At 34.4% G+C, this 18,358-nt stretch overlaps 1 protein-coding gene across 2 annotated transcripts in view; it reads right to left on the bottom strand.

Moving 5' to 3' along the window:
- The window catches only part of ATAD2B (ATPase family AAA domain containing 2B), a 168,324-nt gene that overhangs the window by 110,997 nt on the left and 38,969 nt on the right, over nt 1-18,358 (bottom strand). For both annotated transcript variants that reach the window (XM_082427416.1, XM_082427415.1), the window contains exons 8-12: nt 17,089-17,164; nt 9,349-9,447; nt 7,659-7,770; nt 7,141-7,256; nt 5,493-5,667 (exon numbers count right to left, since the gene is read on the bottom strand). In XM_082427416.1, the coding sequence (XP_082283542.1) occupies nt 5,493-5,667; nt 7,141-7,256; nt 7,659-7,770; nt 9,349-9,447; nt 17,089-17,164 (578 nt within the window). The remainder of the gene's footprint in view (nt 1-5,492; nt 5,668-7,140; nt 7,257-7,658; nt 7,771-9,348; nt 9,448-17,088; nt 17,165-18,358) is intronic.

The following is an 18,358-nucleotide window of genomic DNA, read 5'->3' as shown; positions in this document are numbered from 1 at the left end:
ACTGCATAAAATTAACTGTGGTACATACTGTACTACTGTAATAATTTCATAGCCACCTCCTGTTGCTATTGTGCTGAACTCCAAGTGTTGCGAGTATCCGCTTAAAATGCCATGTGATGCTAATCTTCTCCTCGTGAGCAGTTCCTCTCTCCAGTAAATTACATATCACAGTAAAAAGTGATCTCTCTTTACTTAAAGTGATGTTGCAAATTTTTCTTTGTGTTTACTGCAATATGGTAAAACTTTAAATAACACCATGGGACCTATACAAAGTGCCACTACTGATGCTGGAAGTGCCCCCAAGAAGCAAAGAAAAGGCATGACATTACAAGAAAAAGTTGAATTGCTTGATATGTACTGTAGATTTAGGTCTGCAGCTGCAGTTGCGGCCATTTCAAGATAAATGAATCCAGCGTAAGGGGTATTTAAAAAAAAAGAAGAAGAAAAGGAAATCCCTGAAGCTCTTGTTGCAGCTACACCAACAGGTGTGAAACCTTGAACTTCTTGCAAAATACCTTTTTATCTCATATTGAAAATGCAGCTTTTATGTGGATGCAGGATATAAGAAAAGCATTCTTGTATACTCTAATATAACTCAAGAAAAAGCAAGGTCATTCTATGAAAACTTAAAGCAAAAGGAAGATGAAAAATCTAAACCTGTAGAAATTAATGCCAGCAAATAATTTTAGATAGAGGTATGTGCATAGGATAGGGAGGATGACTTACAAGGATTTATGGAGCTGGATCATATTACCAGGAACACAGGAGTGAATTCCTGCCCCAACCAAAAGGCATTCGTGTGGATTTTTTTTTTTATTCAAGTTAACTGGCTATTCCAAAGTTTTTTTTTTTTTCCTATTTTTGATGATTGGAGCCCTTCAGATGCATGATGGAACTGTGTTTTGCATTTTTTGGTAAAAGGAGCAAAGCGAGGACCTGGAGATATACGCTGGAGCAATCTCCTTGGAAGGATTCAGCATAAGTAGATGGTAAACATTTACAGGGAAAAGGGAGGGTTTGTTTGTTTTTAAACATTTATTTATTTTATTTTTGGCTGCATCGGGTCTTAGTTGCGGCACGCGCGATCTTCGTTGAGGCATGAGGGACCTTTTGTTGCGGCACGGGGGCTCTTCGTTGCAGCGCACGGACTTCTCTCTAGTTGCAGCATGCGGGTTTTTCTCTCTCTAGCTGTGGCGCATAGGCTCCAGGGCTCATGGGCTCTGTAGTTGTGGCGCGCAGGTTCCAGAGCGCATGGGTTCTGTAGTTTGCGGCGTGCAGGCTCTCTAGCTGAGGCACACGAGCTCTGGCAGGGGCTTAGTGGCCCACGACATGTGGGATCTTAATTCCCTGACCAGGGATCAAACCCGTGTCCCCTGAACTGTAAGGCGGATTCTTTACCACTGGACCACCAGGGAAGTGCTGCGGTTTGTTTAAAATAGTAAATCAGTAAGTCACTTCTAAATTTAAAGAAAACAAAATTGGAGTTGAAGAATAAGTAGGTTTCCAATTGGCTATTGCTATTTTTCTTTGAAAAAAAATAAACATTTTTTTAAAAATTAAAAAAAAAAAAAAAAAGTCAAGGTAACAGAAGCACCGTCTGCTGACCAAGAGGCAGCAAACAAGTTCCCAGACACAATTAAGAAAACCATTGATGAGAAAGGGTATCTATCTGCCTGAACAGGTTTTTAATGCAGACAACAGTGCCCTATTCACATTTATTCATAAAGAAGAGAAATGAGCACCAGGATCTAAGGCTGGAAGGGATAAGTTAACTCTACTGTTTTGGGCAAATGCAGTCGGGTTTACGATCAGGACTGCCTTTATCTATAAAGCTGCTAACCCCCGAGTCTTAAAGGGAAAAGATAAACACCAGCTGCCAATCTTTTGGTTGTACAACCAAGCCTGGACAATGAGAACTCTTTTTCTGGATTGGTTCCATCTATGCTTCATCCCTGAAGTGAGGAAGCATCTTTCCAGTAAGAGACCCACTTTTAAAGTTCTTTTGATATTGGACAATGCCCCTGGCCACCCAGAACTCGATGAGTTCAATACCAAAGATGTCGAAGTGGTCTACTTGTCCCCAAACATAACAACTCTAATTCAGCCTCTAGATCAGGGGTTCATAAGGACTTTTATAAGCCTCATTACAGACAGGACACTATGGAAAGGATTGTCAACACTATGGAAGAGAGCCCCAAAAGAGAGAACATCATGAATGTCTGGAAGGGTTACACCATTTCTCTCCATTATTGTTAGAAAGAGTCATGAAAGCCACCAAGCCCAAAACAATAAATTCCTGCTGGAGAAAACTGTGTCCAGATACTGCAGGTGACTTCACAGGATTTATGACAGAGCCAATTAAGTAAATCACAAAAGAGATTGTAGATATGGCAAAAAAAAGGTGGGGCATGAAGGGCCTCAAGATATGCATCTTGGAGAAACTCAAGAGCTAACAGACATAACACCGGAGGCACTCACAGAAGACGAAATATCCAGAAGATGGATATGAGTGCTTCTGAACTAGTGCCAGGCAATGAGAAAGAAGATGTAGAAGAAGCAGTGCCAGAAAACAAACTGACCTTAGACAATCTGGCAGAAAGGTTCCAATTACTCAAAACTGCTTTTGACTGCTTTTACCACGTGGACCCGTCTATGATATGGGCACTGAGACTAGAGCAAACAGTGGAAGAAGGATTGGTACCATACAGAAACATTTTTAGAGAAATGAAAAAGCAAAAAAGTCAAGCAGAAATTATGATGTATTTTCATAAAGTTACACCAAGTGTGCCTGTCTCTCCTGCCGCCCCTTGCATCTCCTCCACCTCTTGCATCTCTGCCACCCCTGAGACAGCAAGTCCAACCCCTCCTCTTCCTCCTCCGCCTCAGCCTGCTCAACATGAAAGTGACAAAGATGAAGACCTTTATGATAATCCACTTCCATTTAATGAATAGTAAACAATCATCATTCTGTACAGTTAATAAACTTTCTATTATGTATGTGTGCCAGTGTCTTCATGTGAAAATCTAGTAACTGTACAGCAAGAACTGTAGGAGACATTTTTGTCATAATTACCACTTAAAGTATTCACTGTGTAGACTGTCGTGTGCAAGACTTGTACTGAAATGGCCAGCATATCCTTACATAGGTATAAGGTGAGTGATATTTAATAAAAAATTAATAATGTGTTCATTTTCTTACAGTTTTATACCTTTGCTTTCAGAGAACTATATTACTATACAGCATGCCCTTCTCTCGTAATTGGAGAAGCTGCATATCAGCCAATCATCACAGGTAAGAGTTTTTTTCCTAATATAACGTTTCCATTACTGTATTATGAATATGACTGTAATTTGTGTATGCCATAAAAATTCTATAACAATTCATTCACTAGTGTAGAGGCTAGGCTACCATGAAACAATCATACTGCTGCTTCTTTGTTATCAATGCATGAATCATTATACCTGTAATAAATATGAATTTCTTTTTCATATTATCTTTTCATTCTTGATGTCTAGTGTTAGTAATATGTATAACATCTACAGTGTTTTGTATCATATAAGACAATATTGATGTAGGCTGAGAGAGAGAATTCATCTTGTATTCAGGCAACGTAAAATTTTGGTTGTGATAAATATAGTACAGTACTGTAAATCTTTTATGATTTTCTTAATAACATTTTCTTCTCTCTAGCTTACTTTATTGTAAGAATACAGTATATAGTACGTAATACAAAACATACGTGCTGTTTATATTATTGGTAAGGCTTCCTATCAACAGTAGGCTATTAGTAGTTAAGTTTGCGGGGAGTCAAAAGTTATACACAGATTTTCAAATGCACAGAGATTAGTGCCCCTAACCCCTGTATTGTTCAAGGGTCAACTGTATACACTTCCTTTTCGGTGAAAACTCACAGTAGTCCAGTTAGATAGGTATTATTTCCCCCATTTTATAGAGGAGGCAAATAAGGATCAGATGCTTTCATTTACTTAAAGTTACATACTTACTAGTAAAGCCAGATATAAACTAACACTTTCCTGACACCAAAGGCCTAACTCTTAGCCAATATATTGTACAGTCATCCCTCAGTATCCATGGGAGACTGGTTCCACGACTCCCCGCAGATACCAAAATACGAGGATGCTCAAGTCCCCTATATAAAATAGCATAGCACAGTCAGCCCTACATACCCATGGATTCCACACTTGTGGATTCAACCAACCGGAGACGAAATTGTTGCCTGAATCCGTGGATGTGGAACCAGCAGATATGGAAGGCCGACTGTACCTCCTTCATTTCATTTAGTGAATAGAACATATACTTAATTTAGGAATGTAGACTCTTTACACTTAAAAAGACAAAAATGACTATGAGCAGTTTTTTTAAAAAGAAAGCAAACATTTCAAATACTCTTACCCACAAAGAAAACTATGAAACAAATAAAGTAAATATAGATTTAAAAAACAGATTTATGCTATGGTTTTGAATGAAACCAAGAGACATTCCTATCCCAGTAGGAAGTGGTAAAAGGAATAACTCTGTCAAAAATTTAAAATTAATTCATGGACAATTTGCCAGCATTCCCAAGCTAACTCTTCCCTAATCCACCAATGTTATTTTATATTATTTTCCAATTATTATTAAATTCTCTTGAAACATGAAGACTGCATATGTTTGACTTCCCAATAGACATTGAGCACCTTGAGGCTAAGAATTTTACTTTATTCCTCTTTCTAGAGCCCCCATTACCTAGAACACAGCAGTTTTTAATACTAATATAACTAAAAATAATATTTGAAGTGCTTTACCAATTACAAAGGACTTTGATACACATCAACTCAGTAATGGGTCTTCAACAAACGCTTGCTGAAAGCATTTTTTTAAATGTCATGTGAATTTCCTTAGACATAACAAAATATAAGTTGCATTACCAAGTATGACTGACTTCCTTCAGTAGCTCAAACAATTAAAAGTAAATTTATAACAGGACTAATTTTTGTAAGTATTAGGAAATGATATTTTTAAAGTTACAGCCTACATGATATTATTCACTTACCTTACTCTGCCTTTTAAAAGCATTCACTTAATACTGAGTTCTTCCAGTACCATATTTACAACTCATGAAAATAAATAATATACTGCTTGCTGAGATTTCTTGCACAGATATTTAACTTTTTATGCTTGTTCTACTTCCTCAGTTAGATTATAATCTAGTGATATACATGTTATATCCAGGGTTCTCAAAAGCACTTAACATGGTATTATATGCCTAGTAGCCACCTCAGTAAATATTTTGTGAATCATCTTAAATTAGTGAAACTGCTATTAAGTACCTCTAAGGCATACAAATTCATATTACTGATCCTAAATTTAACATTGGAAATTGACTGGAATTGATTGGAAAATATGACTCTTCATGAACAGTTTGTATTTATAGACCAAACGTGTGAGGTATTCTAAAGAAGATATTCTCATATTACCTGACTTCACTTACCTGATCAAAAAGAAGCCTAAGTTGCCGCTCAGATTCGCCAACCCACTTACTTAGACAGTCTGCTCCTTTTCGCATAAAAAAAGCCACCTTTTTGTCTCCTTGACTGCACTCATTAGCTAACGCTCTGGCAACCAAGGTTTTACCTGTGCCAGGAGGGCCATAAAACAAACAGCCCCTAGAGGAATAAAGAATCAATAAAAGTAGATAAATGTTACCACCAGCACTAATAACCAATACAAAAGCATGCACCTCCCATATAATTCTGTACTAATGTATATTTTTTTATTATTAGACACTGATATAGCTTTTTGTAGTATACAGACAAAAGTTTCACTTTGTTGAGAGTCCTCAAGGATGTTCTCAAAGAACCAAGCTTTGGTACACAAGAAATAGTTCAATCAGAGTAGAGAGTAATTTGGCAAGCTACATCAAAATTTTAAAGGTACTTTCCCTATGACCCAGAAATTTCACATTTTAGATCACATCATGTAGAAATAATCAAAAGAAAGTGATAAAGATAGATTTTTTTAAAAACCTAAATGCTATCTACTAACAAGGGACAGATAAATACACCACTACATCTGTAATTTAAACACTAGTATGATGTCAAAAAGAATAATACATTATTTATTGATATGGAAAGGTGTCTATAATACATTGTAAAGTGAAAAATAAAGTTACATAAGGGTATTATTGAATAATCTCATTTATATTAAATGTTTAAATGTGAATACAGGCAAAATATAAACTTAATATATGCATACATATATAAAAGAAAGCTGTTCATCCCTAAGGAGTAGGATTACTTTCTGCTTATAATACTTTTTGTTTATCACTCCATTTTTTAAAGTTTCTCCCAAAGCTATACTACTTTAATGGCTTTGAAAAAAATAACAATTATTTTTAAAATTCAAGTTATATCATATAAGAAGTAAATAAATTGCTACTATGATTTCTAAAAGCCACTGCAGAATTACAGGCCAACTCTTAACCCACTCAAATAGAAGATGACTCTTTAACAAGATTTTCTACATCCTTAAACACATGAATAATAAATTAGAAACACATGAATAATAAATTAGAAATAAAAAGGGATATTTCGCAGTTTAAGTCTATATGCACATCTTCAAAGTATTTTATTCTGCCCAATTTCCTTTGACATAATTTCTCAGCCTTTCCTAATAGTTAACTAGCTAACCACCTCATGATCAAACACAATTAACCTGATCATAAAAATAAACTATCAAGCTTACCATTTCAGAAATACCACATCAATGAGTCAAAGAAACACTTCGCTGAAACTGTGCTTTCAAAGACTAACCAGTATACCGTATCAAACTGAATGCTATTAGGAAACCAAATTAAGGAAAATCCACTTAGGCAATCCACTTGTAAATTCAAGGCCTGCGTAAAGAGTCTCATTCTGTGTCTGACTCTTAAATGCTGAAATATAAACTTCAAGAACACACTTAGTACCACAGCTTTTGAGCCCTAAATAATAAAATTTCATTCCTAATTCTCATTGCTATAACACATCAAATAAATACATATGAAATATTTATAAATAATATTTAGATTTATAATCACCTACTAATTGAAATTTGATAAATTAACAGTAATAAAAATAAACATCTAGGACATTACTCACCTTGGAGGCTGAATTTTAAATTTTTCAAAAATTTCTGGATATAAAAGTGGAAATACTACCATTTCCTTTAGTGCATGAATATGATGGCTCAATCCACCTATGCTATCAAACCGCACCTTGGAAAGAAGTGGAAAAGTTTATTACAAAATAATTTTAACCGTATATAGATTTCTTTTTAATTTATGAGATAATCTTATGATTCCAAAATACATGCCTGCAGCAGGAACTGAAGCTTAAACATAAAGTTCATATATAAAGTTAAACAGAGTTCAAAAAACTATACTTTGGGGAATTCCCTGGAGGTCCAGTGGTTAGGACTCTGCACTTCCACTGCAGGGGGCACGGGTTCAATCCCTGGTTGGGGAACTAAGATCTCGCTTGCCGCGTGACTAAAGAACAAAAAAAAAACCCCACTAACAATGGTGATCTTCTACTTCTATTGTGTGTTGCGTTAGAAACAAGTAATGACCTTTAAAAAAAAAAAAAACTATTTATAGAAAAACATTTACAAAACTTACTGATTTATCAATGTTCATTGGATCAACATCAGCCAAGCTTGCACCCACTTTGACACGTTCTCGGAGAATACCACTAGCTAAATCTTCTGCTCTTAAGTTCATAGGCAAACATCTGAAATTCATAAACGTTCAAGTAGATAGCATTAAAAGTTTCATATTCTTAATGTCATAAGCAAGTTTAAATCTTTGTTGACACATTTTCATCTTCCTCCCTTTTCTCATAACCCAGAAAATGCCAAGAGATTTCATATTTTTAAACTATTTTTCCTAAATTCTTTTCAACAGGACAGAAATAAATTTATTCACTAGAGAAAGCAAATAAGATCATGAATCTCTTTGTCCAAAAAGCCCAATCTAGTCTAAATTAGAAAACTTAACAAACCTGATACTCCACATTATATAAGCATAAAATAAAAATACCTACTATAAATACTAAAATACATGGCATTAAATGAACTCAAGCTTTATCATAACATTTAAATTTATCCTCAGATATTATGTGGGTATGTCTACTCAGTTTACATGATTGAAGAAATAAATTTCCCTCCCTTTTATTCAAGGGAAACCAATTTTAGACTCTATTTTGAAAACTAAGCATTATCTTTTGTGTAACTACCTTAAAATACATTTTTAGCTACTTAAAATCCTATACAATATTAATGTAATTACCCTTAAGAAAATATAATCTACTTCCTGTTTTAACACTGCATAAACACCAAAAGATGACATAAATAGCCTAAAAAAAGTATAGCTTCTACAATGAATGTACTTTCACTGACATTTCTGAATCCTAACTTACTTTAAAAATCTATTTCCAAAGCAGGTAACAGAATAGTTCAGATTAAAGAGGCATTAAATTCTTTCATTTAAACTTAGATTTTTCTCTTACATTTTCTTTCCATCATCCACATGTGGAACTCTTTTTAGCATACAATCTACACCAACCCAAACTTGTTTCCAAGACCAGCTAACTGAAAACTTGGTATTTCTACAATAGATATATAATGCCAAATTATAGAAATGCTTTCCTAAACGTAAAATTTCTAAATAAAATGTACCGCTAGTATTATAAATATAAGCTAGAAAATTAACTTAAATTTTAAAGAATAAATTATAATTTGATGCTTTAATAACTTACTAGACAAAATACTGATTCTCTCCCCCACTGAAAACTCTCAAGATTTTAGTGAACCATGTAGCAATGAGTCATTGACTCTAGTTAAGCAAAGACCACCAGAAGCACTCATTAAACCAAAGCTAAAACAAGTTTTCCAACAAAACCCAAGGGCTCCTGAAATAATTCCATTAAAAACAAAATCTTACTCTTGAGTGCTATAATAATTATAAGCATCTAAAATCAACCTCATTAAATGGATTTGGATTAGAGGAGATGTACTGAAGAAGAGACTGTCCAAGAGGCTGGCCTCTTCCCCTGGCTCTTTCTTTACCTTCCCACACACTATTTTATTGAGTACTTACAAAGTAAGTATTTATGGGAAGTTTCCCAAGGTTAGATTTCTACTCTAAAAATTACTAAGTAAATACCAAGTCAGTGTATTACTCTAGACTAAAATATGTGTTAAGTATCACTGTTAGCAAAATGGTAGTACAGGTTAAGAATCACATTCAAAAAGTTTAAACTGCTATTCCTTTTTTCTATCATGGAAATAATAATTAAAACTCTACTAACCTATTTCTTGCTCTTGCCATGCTCTTTGATTTCCTTCTTTCAAAGCGTTCTTCATCAGAAGAAGTTGTGTCACTACTATGAATGGCATGCTTCTTTCTCCTATTTAAAGAGAGTAAAATCCTTAAAATCATTACAGCAGCAAAGGGCTTTTAAAAACACATTCTGAGCATCATATCTACTATTAGCTCAGTAGAAAATATACACAGTCACTCATTCATTTGGCAAATATTTATTAAGATCCCTATACTCATGCAATTTACATCTGATGAAGTAAAAATATGGTAAGTTCTACAGAGAAAAAAGAAAAACAGAAGGAGGAGGAGAGGGAGGCTATAATTTTTTAAATAGGGTAGTTCATAAAGGCATCAAGCAACAAATTGAATTTGCATCCAAATTTAGGGAATGTCTATCACTGATTGATAAATACCATCAAACTCTTATTAGAAAAGAAAGTTTATCTTTTTCTCTTCTTATTTTCCCTTTCCCAAATAATCAGAAAACAGTCCAGACACTAAAGAAAATAATATATTGGTTTACAGAGAGACAAGGGTTTCCTCTTTCCACTTAAGACTTATATCCTGTTTGAATTTCTTACAAAATGTATAAAGTATTTTTGATGAAATAAACAAAGAAATAGTTTACAAACAATCAGAACTACTATGGAATGAGTAGATAATGTATCAAGCTAAAATCATCCTCGAGGAAAAATAATACTTAATAAATGCTTCATTATTAATATACTTGATGACATCTCTATGATACCTATGGTAATCATACAAAATGGAATCATTATAAATTAATTTACTTCAAACTCAAATTGGCTTTCAAGGATGGTCCACAGCCTGTGCATCCCTATTTTACTGCAATTCCCACCAACCACAATAGCAAACCCAGACTTTCCCCAACTCTCATTAAGATCTTTAACCTGTCGAATATTCCTTCTCCTGATTAATAGAAGTCCCTTCATTTCATCCTGCATCAGTTTTTAATGTCTCCCAAAACTTCAGGCAGACTGTTGCAATAACTACCTACTCAATCTTTGCAATTTTGATATTTACCCTCTCTCCTACTTCTTTCTCTCCATCAGGAAAATGCCTGTTTCCAAGTTTCTTATTTACCCTGTGTGTGTGTGGGGGGGGGGGGGGGGGGGTGAGCCTAATATATAAAAATGTAATATATCTGAAAATAGCACAAATGAGGTAGGCAGAAGCAACAGTGTAAGTATTGGGCTAAAGAAATGATTCCAGATGATAACTCAAATGCACAAGAACAAACGAAGAGAACCAGAATAATAAAATAAAAGTTACTACCCAAAAGCTACAAGCATGCACTTGATTGACTTTCTTCTCTCAACTTTTTTAAATAACAGAGAATTATATAAATAACTTTAATAATGTATTGCTAGGTTTGTAAAATGTATAAACGTAACATGTATAACAATACCACAAAAAGCTGAGTGGACCTTAAAAGGGAAGGGTCCACACCATATACAAAAGTAAGTCAAAATGGATCAAAGACCTAAACACAGAGCTAAAACTATAAACTCTTAGAAGAAAACACAGTAGTAAATCTTCATGACGGCAGATATGGCAATGGATTCTTAGATATGACATGAAAAACACGAACAACAACAAAAAAGATAAACTGAACCTCATCAAAATTAAAGTCTTTTGTGCTTCAAAGAACACCATCAAGAAAGTAACAACTCACAAAGTAGGATACAATATTTGCAAATCATATATCTGATAAGGAATATGAATCTAGAATATATAAAGAGCTCTTAGAAGTCAATGATAAAAAGACAACCCAATTTTTACATAGGCACTGGACACAAAGAGACAGTTCTCAAAGGAAAATTTTAAAATGGCTAATAAGCACATGAAAAGATGCCTCATATCATTAGTAATCAGGGAAATGCTATTCAAAAACCACAATGAGATACATTTCATACTCGTTAGGATAGCTAGAATCAAAAAGTCAGACAATATTAAGCGCTGGGGAGGATGTGAAAAATTGGAAGTCCCATACACTGCTGGAGAGAATGTAAAATGGTGTAGTCACTTTGGAAAACATTCAAGCAGTTCTTAAATGATTAAGCATAACGTAATCACATGACCCTATAATTCTACCCTGAGGTATATAGTCAAGAGAAATACAAAAATATATCCGGGAATTCCCTGGCAGTAGAGTGGTTAAGACTCCGTGCTTTCACTACCAAGGATGCAGGTTCGATCCCTGGTTGGGGAACTAAGATCCCACAAGCCACGCAGTGCGGCCAAAAAAAAAAAACAAAACACATATATCCACATAAAAACTTGTACATGAATTTTTATAGCACCATTATTCATAAAAGCCAAAAGCTGGAAACAACTCAAATGTCCATCAACCAATGAGTAGATGGACAAAATGTGACATATTCCTACCTTGAAACATTATTTGACAATAAAAAGGAAGGAAGTACTCATAAATGCTTCAACATGTATGAACCTAGAAAACATGTAAACTGAAAGAAGCCAGTCACAAAGACCACATATTATATTCTCGTTTTTACAAAATGCCAGAATAGGCAAACCTATGAAGAAAGAAAGTAGATTAGTTGTTGCTTAGGACTTAGAGGATAGGGGTAGTGTGGTAGGAAGGTTAGAGTTAAAGAGAACAGGTTTCTTGCTAAGCAGATGAAACAGTATTTAAAATTGTGTGTGGCAACAGTTCCATAGTTTTCTGTGAATATACTAAAAAAAAAAAAAAAAAAAAGCTGAATTATATGATGTGGATCTTCATAAAACTTTTTTTAAAAAAAAAACCTAGGTGAGACATCAGTGATGCTATTCCAGTCCTTCGTGGCTAGAGCATAGTTTTTACTAGATAAGAAACTGTCTTTTGGATATGTAACTATTTGCGAGCTAATTATGTTTTTTATTTTATTATGTGTTTTCACAACAAATGTTTACCAAAAATATCATGGAAGAGACTCAAGATAATACAAAATAAAAACAGAATGCTATGAAAAACCAGAGAACAAGAAAGCTATTCAAAAAATTTTTTTAATGTTTGCCTAAATAAAATTGCAAGGATGGAAGATAAAAAGAATAAAATCTCTCAGGAAAAAAAAAAGGGGGGGCTTCCCTGGTGGCGCAGTGGTTGAGAATCTGCCTGCCAATGCAGGGGACATGGGTTCGAGCCCTGGTCTGGTAAGATCCCACATGCCACGGAGCGACTAGGCCCGTGAGCCACAATTACTTAGCCTGCGCGTCTGGAGCCTGTGCTCCACAACAAGAGAGGCCGCGATAGTGAGAGGCCCTCGCACCACGATGAAGAGTGGCCCCCGCTTGCCGCAACTAGAGAAAGCCCTCACACAGAAACGAAGACCCAATACAGCCATAAATAAATAAATAAATAAATAAATACAAAATTAAAATAAAATTTAAAAAAAAAGGGGAGCGCAAAAAAGACAAAGAAAAATGAGAGAAAAGGCAAGTGCCACAGAGGACCAATGTCCAATGTTGGACTAACATAACAGTAGTTATTAAGCAGATGAGGAAAAAAATGAAGAGAAGAAACCTAACAAAAAATAATACAAGAAAATATCCCAGAGTTGAAAAAAGAAAATCTCCAAACCAATAGGGCCTAGAGCAAAAGGCTCAAAAAAAATGAACAAACGAACAAAAAATATATATATACGCACATATATATATATTTATGTGCATCTACAAAGAAACAAGATATTAAACCAGACTGAATTCTCAACAGCAACAATATGTCATGGAGTACGGTGAAGCAAGAACTTTAAAGGTTTAGAGGAAACCTATTTGGATCTAGAATTCTCTTAACTCACAAAACTACTGGGAACTATGAAAATAAAAGACATTTTCAAAGATGCAAAGATGCAAAATTGACTTCCACACATTCTTTCCGAGTAAATTACTTGAGATTATATTCCTGCAAAATGAAACAGTAAAGCAAAAAGGAGAAAGACATCAGATCCAGTAAGTGGTGGATCCAAACAATGAAAGCAATCTTAAGTCCTACAGCAGTCACTTTGCAGCAGGTCTAAAAAAGTATCCCCCCAAAGTGGAACAAAAAGATGACATTAGGAGAGATGTCATCTGACAAAAAAAATATGAATGTTTTGGTATGTTCAGAAGCTTGGAAAACTTGAGACTACTGAATGTTAAAAAAAGGAGAATTCTTGGGACTTCCCTGGTGGTCCACTGGTTAAGACTCTGAATTCCCAATGCAGAGGGCCGGAATTCTGGTCAGGGAACTAGATCCTACATGCCGCAACTACGATCCTGCATGCTGCAACTAAAGATCCCACATGCGGCAACAAAAATCCCACATGCCTCAATTAAGACCCAGCGCAGCTAAATAAATAAATAAATTAAAAAAAAAAAAAAAGAAGAAGAAGAAGAACTCTTGAAATTATCACCTTTACTGAGACTATCAGGAGATCTCATTGGGTCCTTTTTCTCCATTTACGTGAATCACTTCAAGAAGCCCCACACATTCCTGTCCCTGCAGGAATATGTAGGCTGTGCAGAAGGTGATACAATCGCCCCCATTCCTATCCCTTTAAACTCTATGTTCCCCTTCAACCCACTATCTTTTTCCAAGCATTTGTCACCATCTGATACACTGTGTTTATGTATCCATTAGTTTATCTCCCTCTAGTAGAACGTAAGCTCCGAGAGAACAGGGATTTTTACCTTTTTAACTTCTGAATATCCAATGCCTTGAATGATATTTGGTGCGTACAGAAGATATACAACATACATTTGTTGAATTAAAGAATAAACTTAATTCCAGGAGCATTTCCCATTGAGTGGCCAGAGGTAGTAATAAAATCCACAGAGGATATTTAACTCTAGCACTCTACATAGCTCTATGATGAAAAACACTGTCATTACTCATAGAAATGTAAAAACTATTCATTGGTTTTCAACTCTTAGAATTAACCTAGAAATAAATCAAGTAAGGCTTAATAACTGTCCCAGAACAAACTATAAGTGTCATCAGTCTTGGCAATATAAAAATGTAGAAGGAGTGAAGTGGAGAGAGTGGATATTAAGGTCCTAATCTTAAAAGTGAGGAGTCAAAAGATACTGTCTACAGTTAATGAAACAAAAATGGAGATTCAAGTATAATGATTCAAATTTCCTGTGACCAAAGAACTGAGGTTAGTGTTACAACTGTATAAGGCTGAGGAAGAAATCAAAAGACAAGAAATAGAATGTCTTTTATATAGTATATGGAAATAGCTATCAAAATAACCAAAAGCAGAAATGTTTAAACTGATTGCTAAATGACAAGATTGAAGGTGAGGAAAAGTGGGTTGGGGAATATTACTTTTATTAAACCTAGTCTACTAGCTATTTGAACCAAGTCTATGTATTACTTTGATAGGAAAAATTAAGTACAGAAAAAAGATCATCAGAAGCTAAGATTCAACACTGAAGTAAAAATGGCCCAAAAGCTGGTTGAGGTACAAAATCCTTAATCGGAACAGAAACCCTAGGAATTCCCTGGCGGTCCAGTGGCTACGACTCTGCACTTTCACTGAGGAGGGCCCGGGTTCACACATGGTCGGGAACTATAATAAAATCCCACAAGCAGCACGGTGTGGCCAAAAAAAAACAACCAAAAAATCCTATTAGCCCCAATGGCAAGATTATTAACAACCACGAACCCTCAAAGATATAATACCATTACCACAAAATATATTTCTTAATCATCAATCTTAATGGGGACATGCTAGAGGCATTCCCAGTAAAGAAGTGGGGTACAAAATTAATATACAGAAATTAACTGTTCTCACATATAGAAATAACCACCTGAGAAAAAATATAAGAATGAAGAATGGAATAATGGGGGAAAAAAAAGGACAGGGGCATCTTTTATGTAATATAATATTTATACATTATATATAATTTGATAATAAATGTGGCAACTGGTATCAATGGAGAAGTTATAGACTCATTCAATAAATGAGGTTGGGACAACTCATTTTCCACCTGGGAAAAAAGTTGGATCCATACTACAAATCTCACACAAGGATGAAATTCAAATGGATCAAAATTGAAGAGTAAAAAATGAAAAATTAAAAATAAACACAGGCTGTATATGCATAACTGATTCACTTTGCTGTACACCTGAAACTAACACAACATTGTAAATCAACTATACTCCAATAAAAATTAAATTAAAAAACAATCAGTATACTAAATGGGAAAAAAATAAAATAAAAATAAACAAAGGTGAACTTCCTTACAACTCTGGATTTGGGAAGGCTTTTCTAACTACGATTCAAAATCTAAAAGTCTTAGTAGGCTGATAAATTTTACGATATAAAAATAAAAATTTTCTGGTAAAGACAACCAAAGGCAAAGTTAAAAGACAAACTCAGACGTGAGGAAAAAGACTGGCAATTTGTGACAAACGACTGATCTCTCTACTATATAAAGAAAGAACTACTAAAAATAGATTAAAAAGCAAGAACCTTCACATGGTCATATATTTTTGTAAAATTAGCAATAGTTATTAAACAAAAAAAGAGAGCAAGAACCTATTAAAAAATAGGCAAACTTTACAAACAGACATTTCAGAAAAAAAGTAAATGTCTTTTAAACATATGAAAAATTACTCTCATGAGAGATATAAAAATAAACCTAGATTTCATTTTCAATTCTCAGACTGGCAAAAATCCAAAAGTTTGAAAATATGTTTTGCCAGCAGAAATATGGAAAAATTGGCACTTTGATACATTGCTGGGTGGACTGAAAACTGATTCAATACCATTGAAGGTCATCAAAATTACAATTTCATATTCCCTTTAACTCAGAGATTCGACTTCTTTGAAATTATCCTACAAATATACTTGCACACATGTAAGATGATGATTATGCAAGGGTATTCATTATATTGTATTTTATAATAGCAAAAGACTGAAAGCAACCTGACTCTCAATAAAAAACTAATTTAAAAATTACAGTATATCTATATTATACATAGTAATGTTACACAACTATAAACATAAATGTGAAATTTCACTAAAATGAAAAGACAGTTAAAATAAATCAAGTGAAAAATACAAGGTGTGGACAATGTGCACAGTATATTTTGTGTAAAAAGAAGGGATAACAATCAATATATGTATTAGCACATATATACATACATATATATGAACATATTCTTTAAGGATATACAAACCAATAAAAATGTTTCTATGGGATAGTGGGAGGCTACTGAGGCTAGAAAAAAGCTTTTCATGTTTATATTTTTAATTTTATTTTTGAGCCATGGGGAATATATTACCTTTTCAGAAAACATAATACACAAAATAATATTTCAAACTCAAAAAGCCTCCTTTGTATACCTAAAAGAAAGGGCAAAAGGAAACTAAAAGTAGCAAAGACTAATTGAATCAATGCACCCAATGAAAGCAATGTGAGTCTCTTAGATTCAACTCTACTAAGAGACCAGAGAGCTGTATAGCTTTAGGGAACATAACTGTTAAAACAAAAACCACTTTGGGCAAACTGAAACAGGAAGATAATAGTCACATATAGGGTAAAAACTATTAGTCACTAAAGAAAGATGCTATTTACTTCTTCATTGGCGTTGCCATTAACACCATCAATACCTATATTCTAACTGTAAGGCATTATACTATATATTACTTAAAGGAGGTATCTAAATGATAGATGGAAATATTTCCTCCTTTCAAAAACTAACAAAACATACCTGATATGACTTCTTCTTGCTGGAGATCTGTGAATATCAAACAGCGTATTTTCCCTCTTTTTTTGATGAGCTGGTACTGAAAGAAAAAAAGAAAAAAAAAGACAACATAGAAATAACTGATAATAAATTGATAAACTGATGTATTAAAGAAGAAGAAATTAGTTCTGTTAACTATCTGAACAGAAGCCAGTCATATGTCTTCAAGTCCTAAATGCTGCCTAGAAGAAGCACAACAAAAATTAAAACTTTGTGGTAAATACTGTAAGTTTCAAATAAACATTCTAAGAAAGAATGTTAAGCTAAATCTTTGTGACTTTGGGTTAAACAAAGATTTCTTTGACACATCACCAAAGCACAACCCATTAAAAAATTTTTGAGAGCGACTTCCCTGGTGGCACAGTGGTTAAGAACCCGCCTGCCAATGCAGGGAACACGGGTTCAATCCCTGGTCTGGGACGATCCCACATGGCTTGGAGCAACTAAGCCTGTGTGTCACAACTACTGAGCCTTCACTCTAGAGCCCGCGAGCCACAACTACTGAGCCCATGTGCCACAACTACTGAAGCCCAGGTGCCTAGAGCCTGTGCTCTGCAACAAGAGAAGCCACCGCAATGAGAAGCCCACGCACCACAATGAAGAGTAGCCCCCACTCTCCGCAGCTAACTAGAGAAAGCCTGTACGCAGCAACGAAGACCCAAAGCAGCCAAAAATAAATAAATAAATAAATTTATAAAAAATAAATTTTTTCATAAACTGAAATTCATCAAAATTACAAATTCTTCTCTTTGAAAGACACTATTAAGAGAATTGTTTTTAAAAGCTACAGACTGAGAAACTATTTACAAATCACAAGGACTGATATCTGAAGTACATAAGGAACTCTCAAAACTTCAATAATAAAAAAACAAAGAGCTGAATTGAAAAAATGGGCAAGAGATTTGAATATTTCACCAGAGATAATGTTGGCAAATCAGCACATAAAAATATGCTCAACATCATTAGTAATTAGGGAAATGAAAATTAAAACTACAATAAATATGTACTAAAATTAATTTGAAAAAATGACCACACCAAATGTTGGCAAGAATATGGAGCAACTGAAACTCTCATACACTCTTAGTGAGAATGTAAGCAGTATAATCACCTTGGAAAAGAGTTTGGTAATTTCTTAGAAACTTAAACATACACATAATCATAAAACGCAGCCATTCCACTCCTAGGTGTTTACAAGAAAAATGAAAATATATGTCCAAAGTCTTGCAAACATATG

This window comes from Balaenoptera physalus (genome assembly GCF_965194825.1).
Source record: "Balaenoptera physalus genome assembly, chromosome: 15".
In the NCBI taxonomy this organism is placed as follows: Eukaryota; Metazoa; Chordata; class Mammalia; order Artiodactyla; family Balaenopteridae; genus Balaenoptera; species Balaenoptera physalus.
Note: the sequence above shows the minus strand (reverse complement) of the source record. Positions and strands in the feature narration are given on the sequence as shown.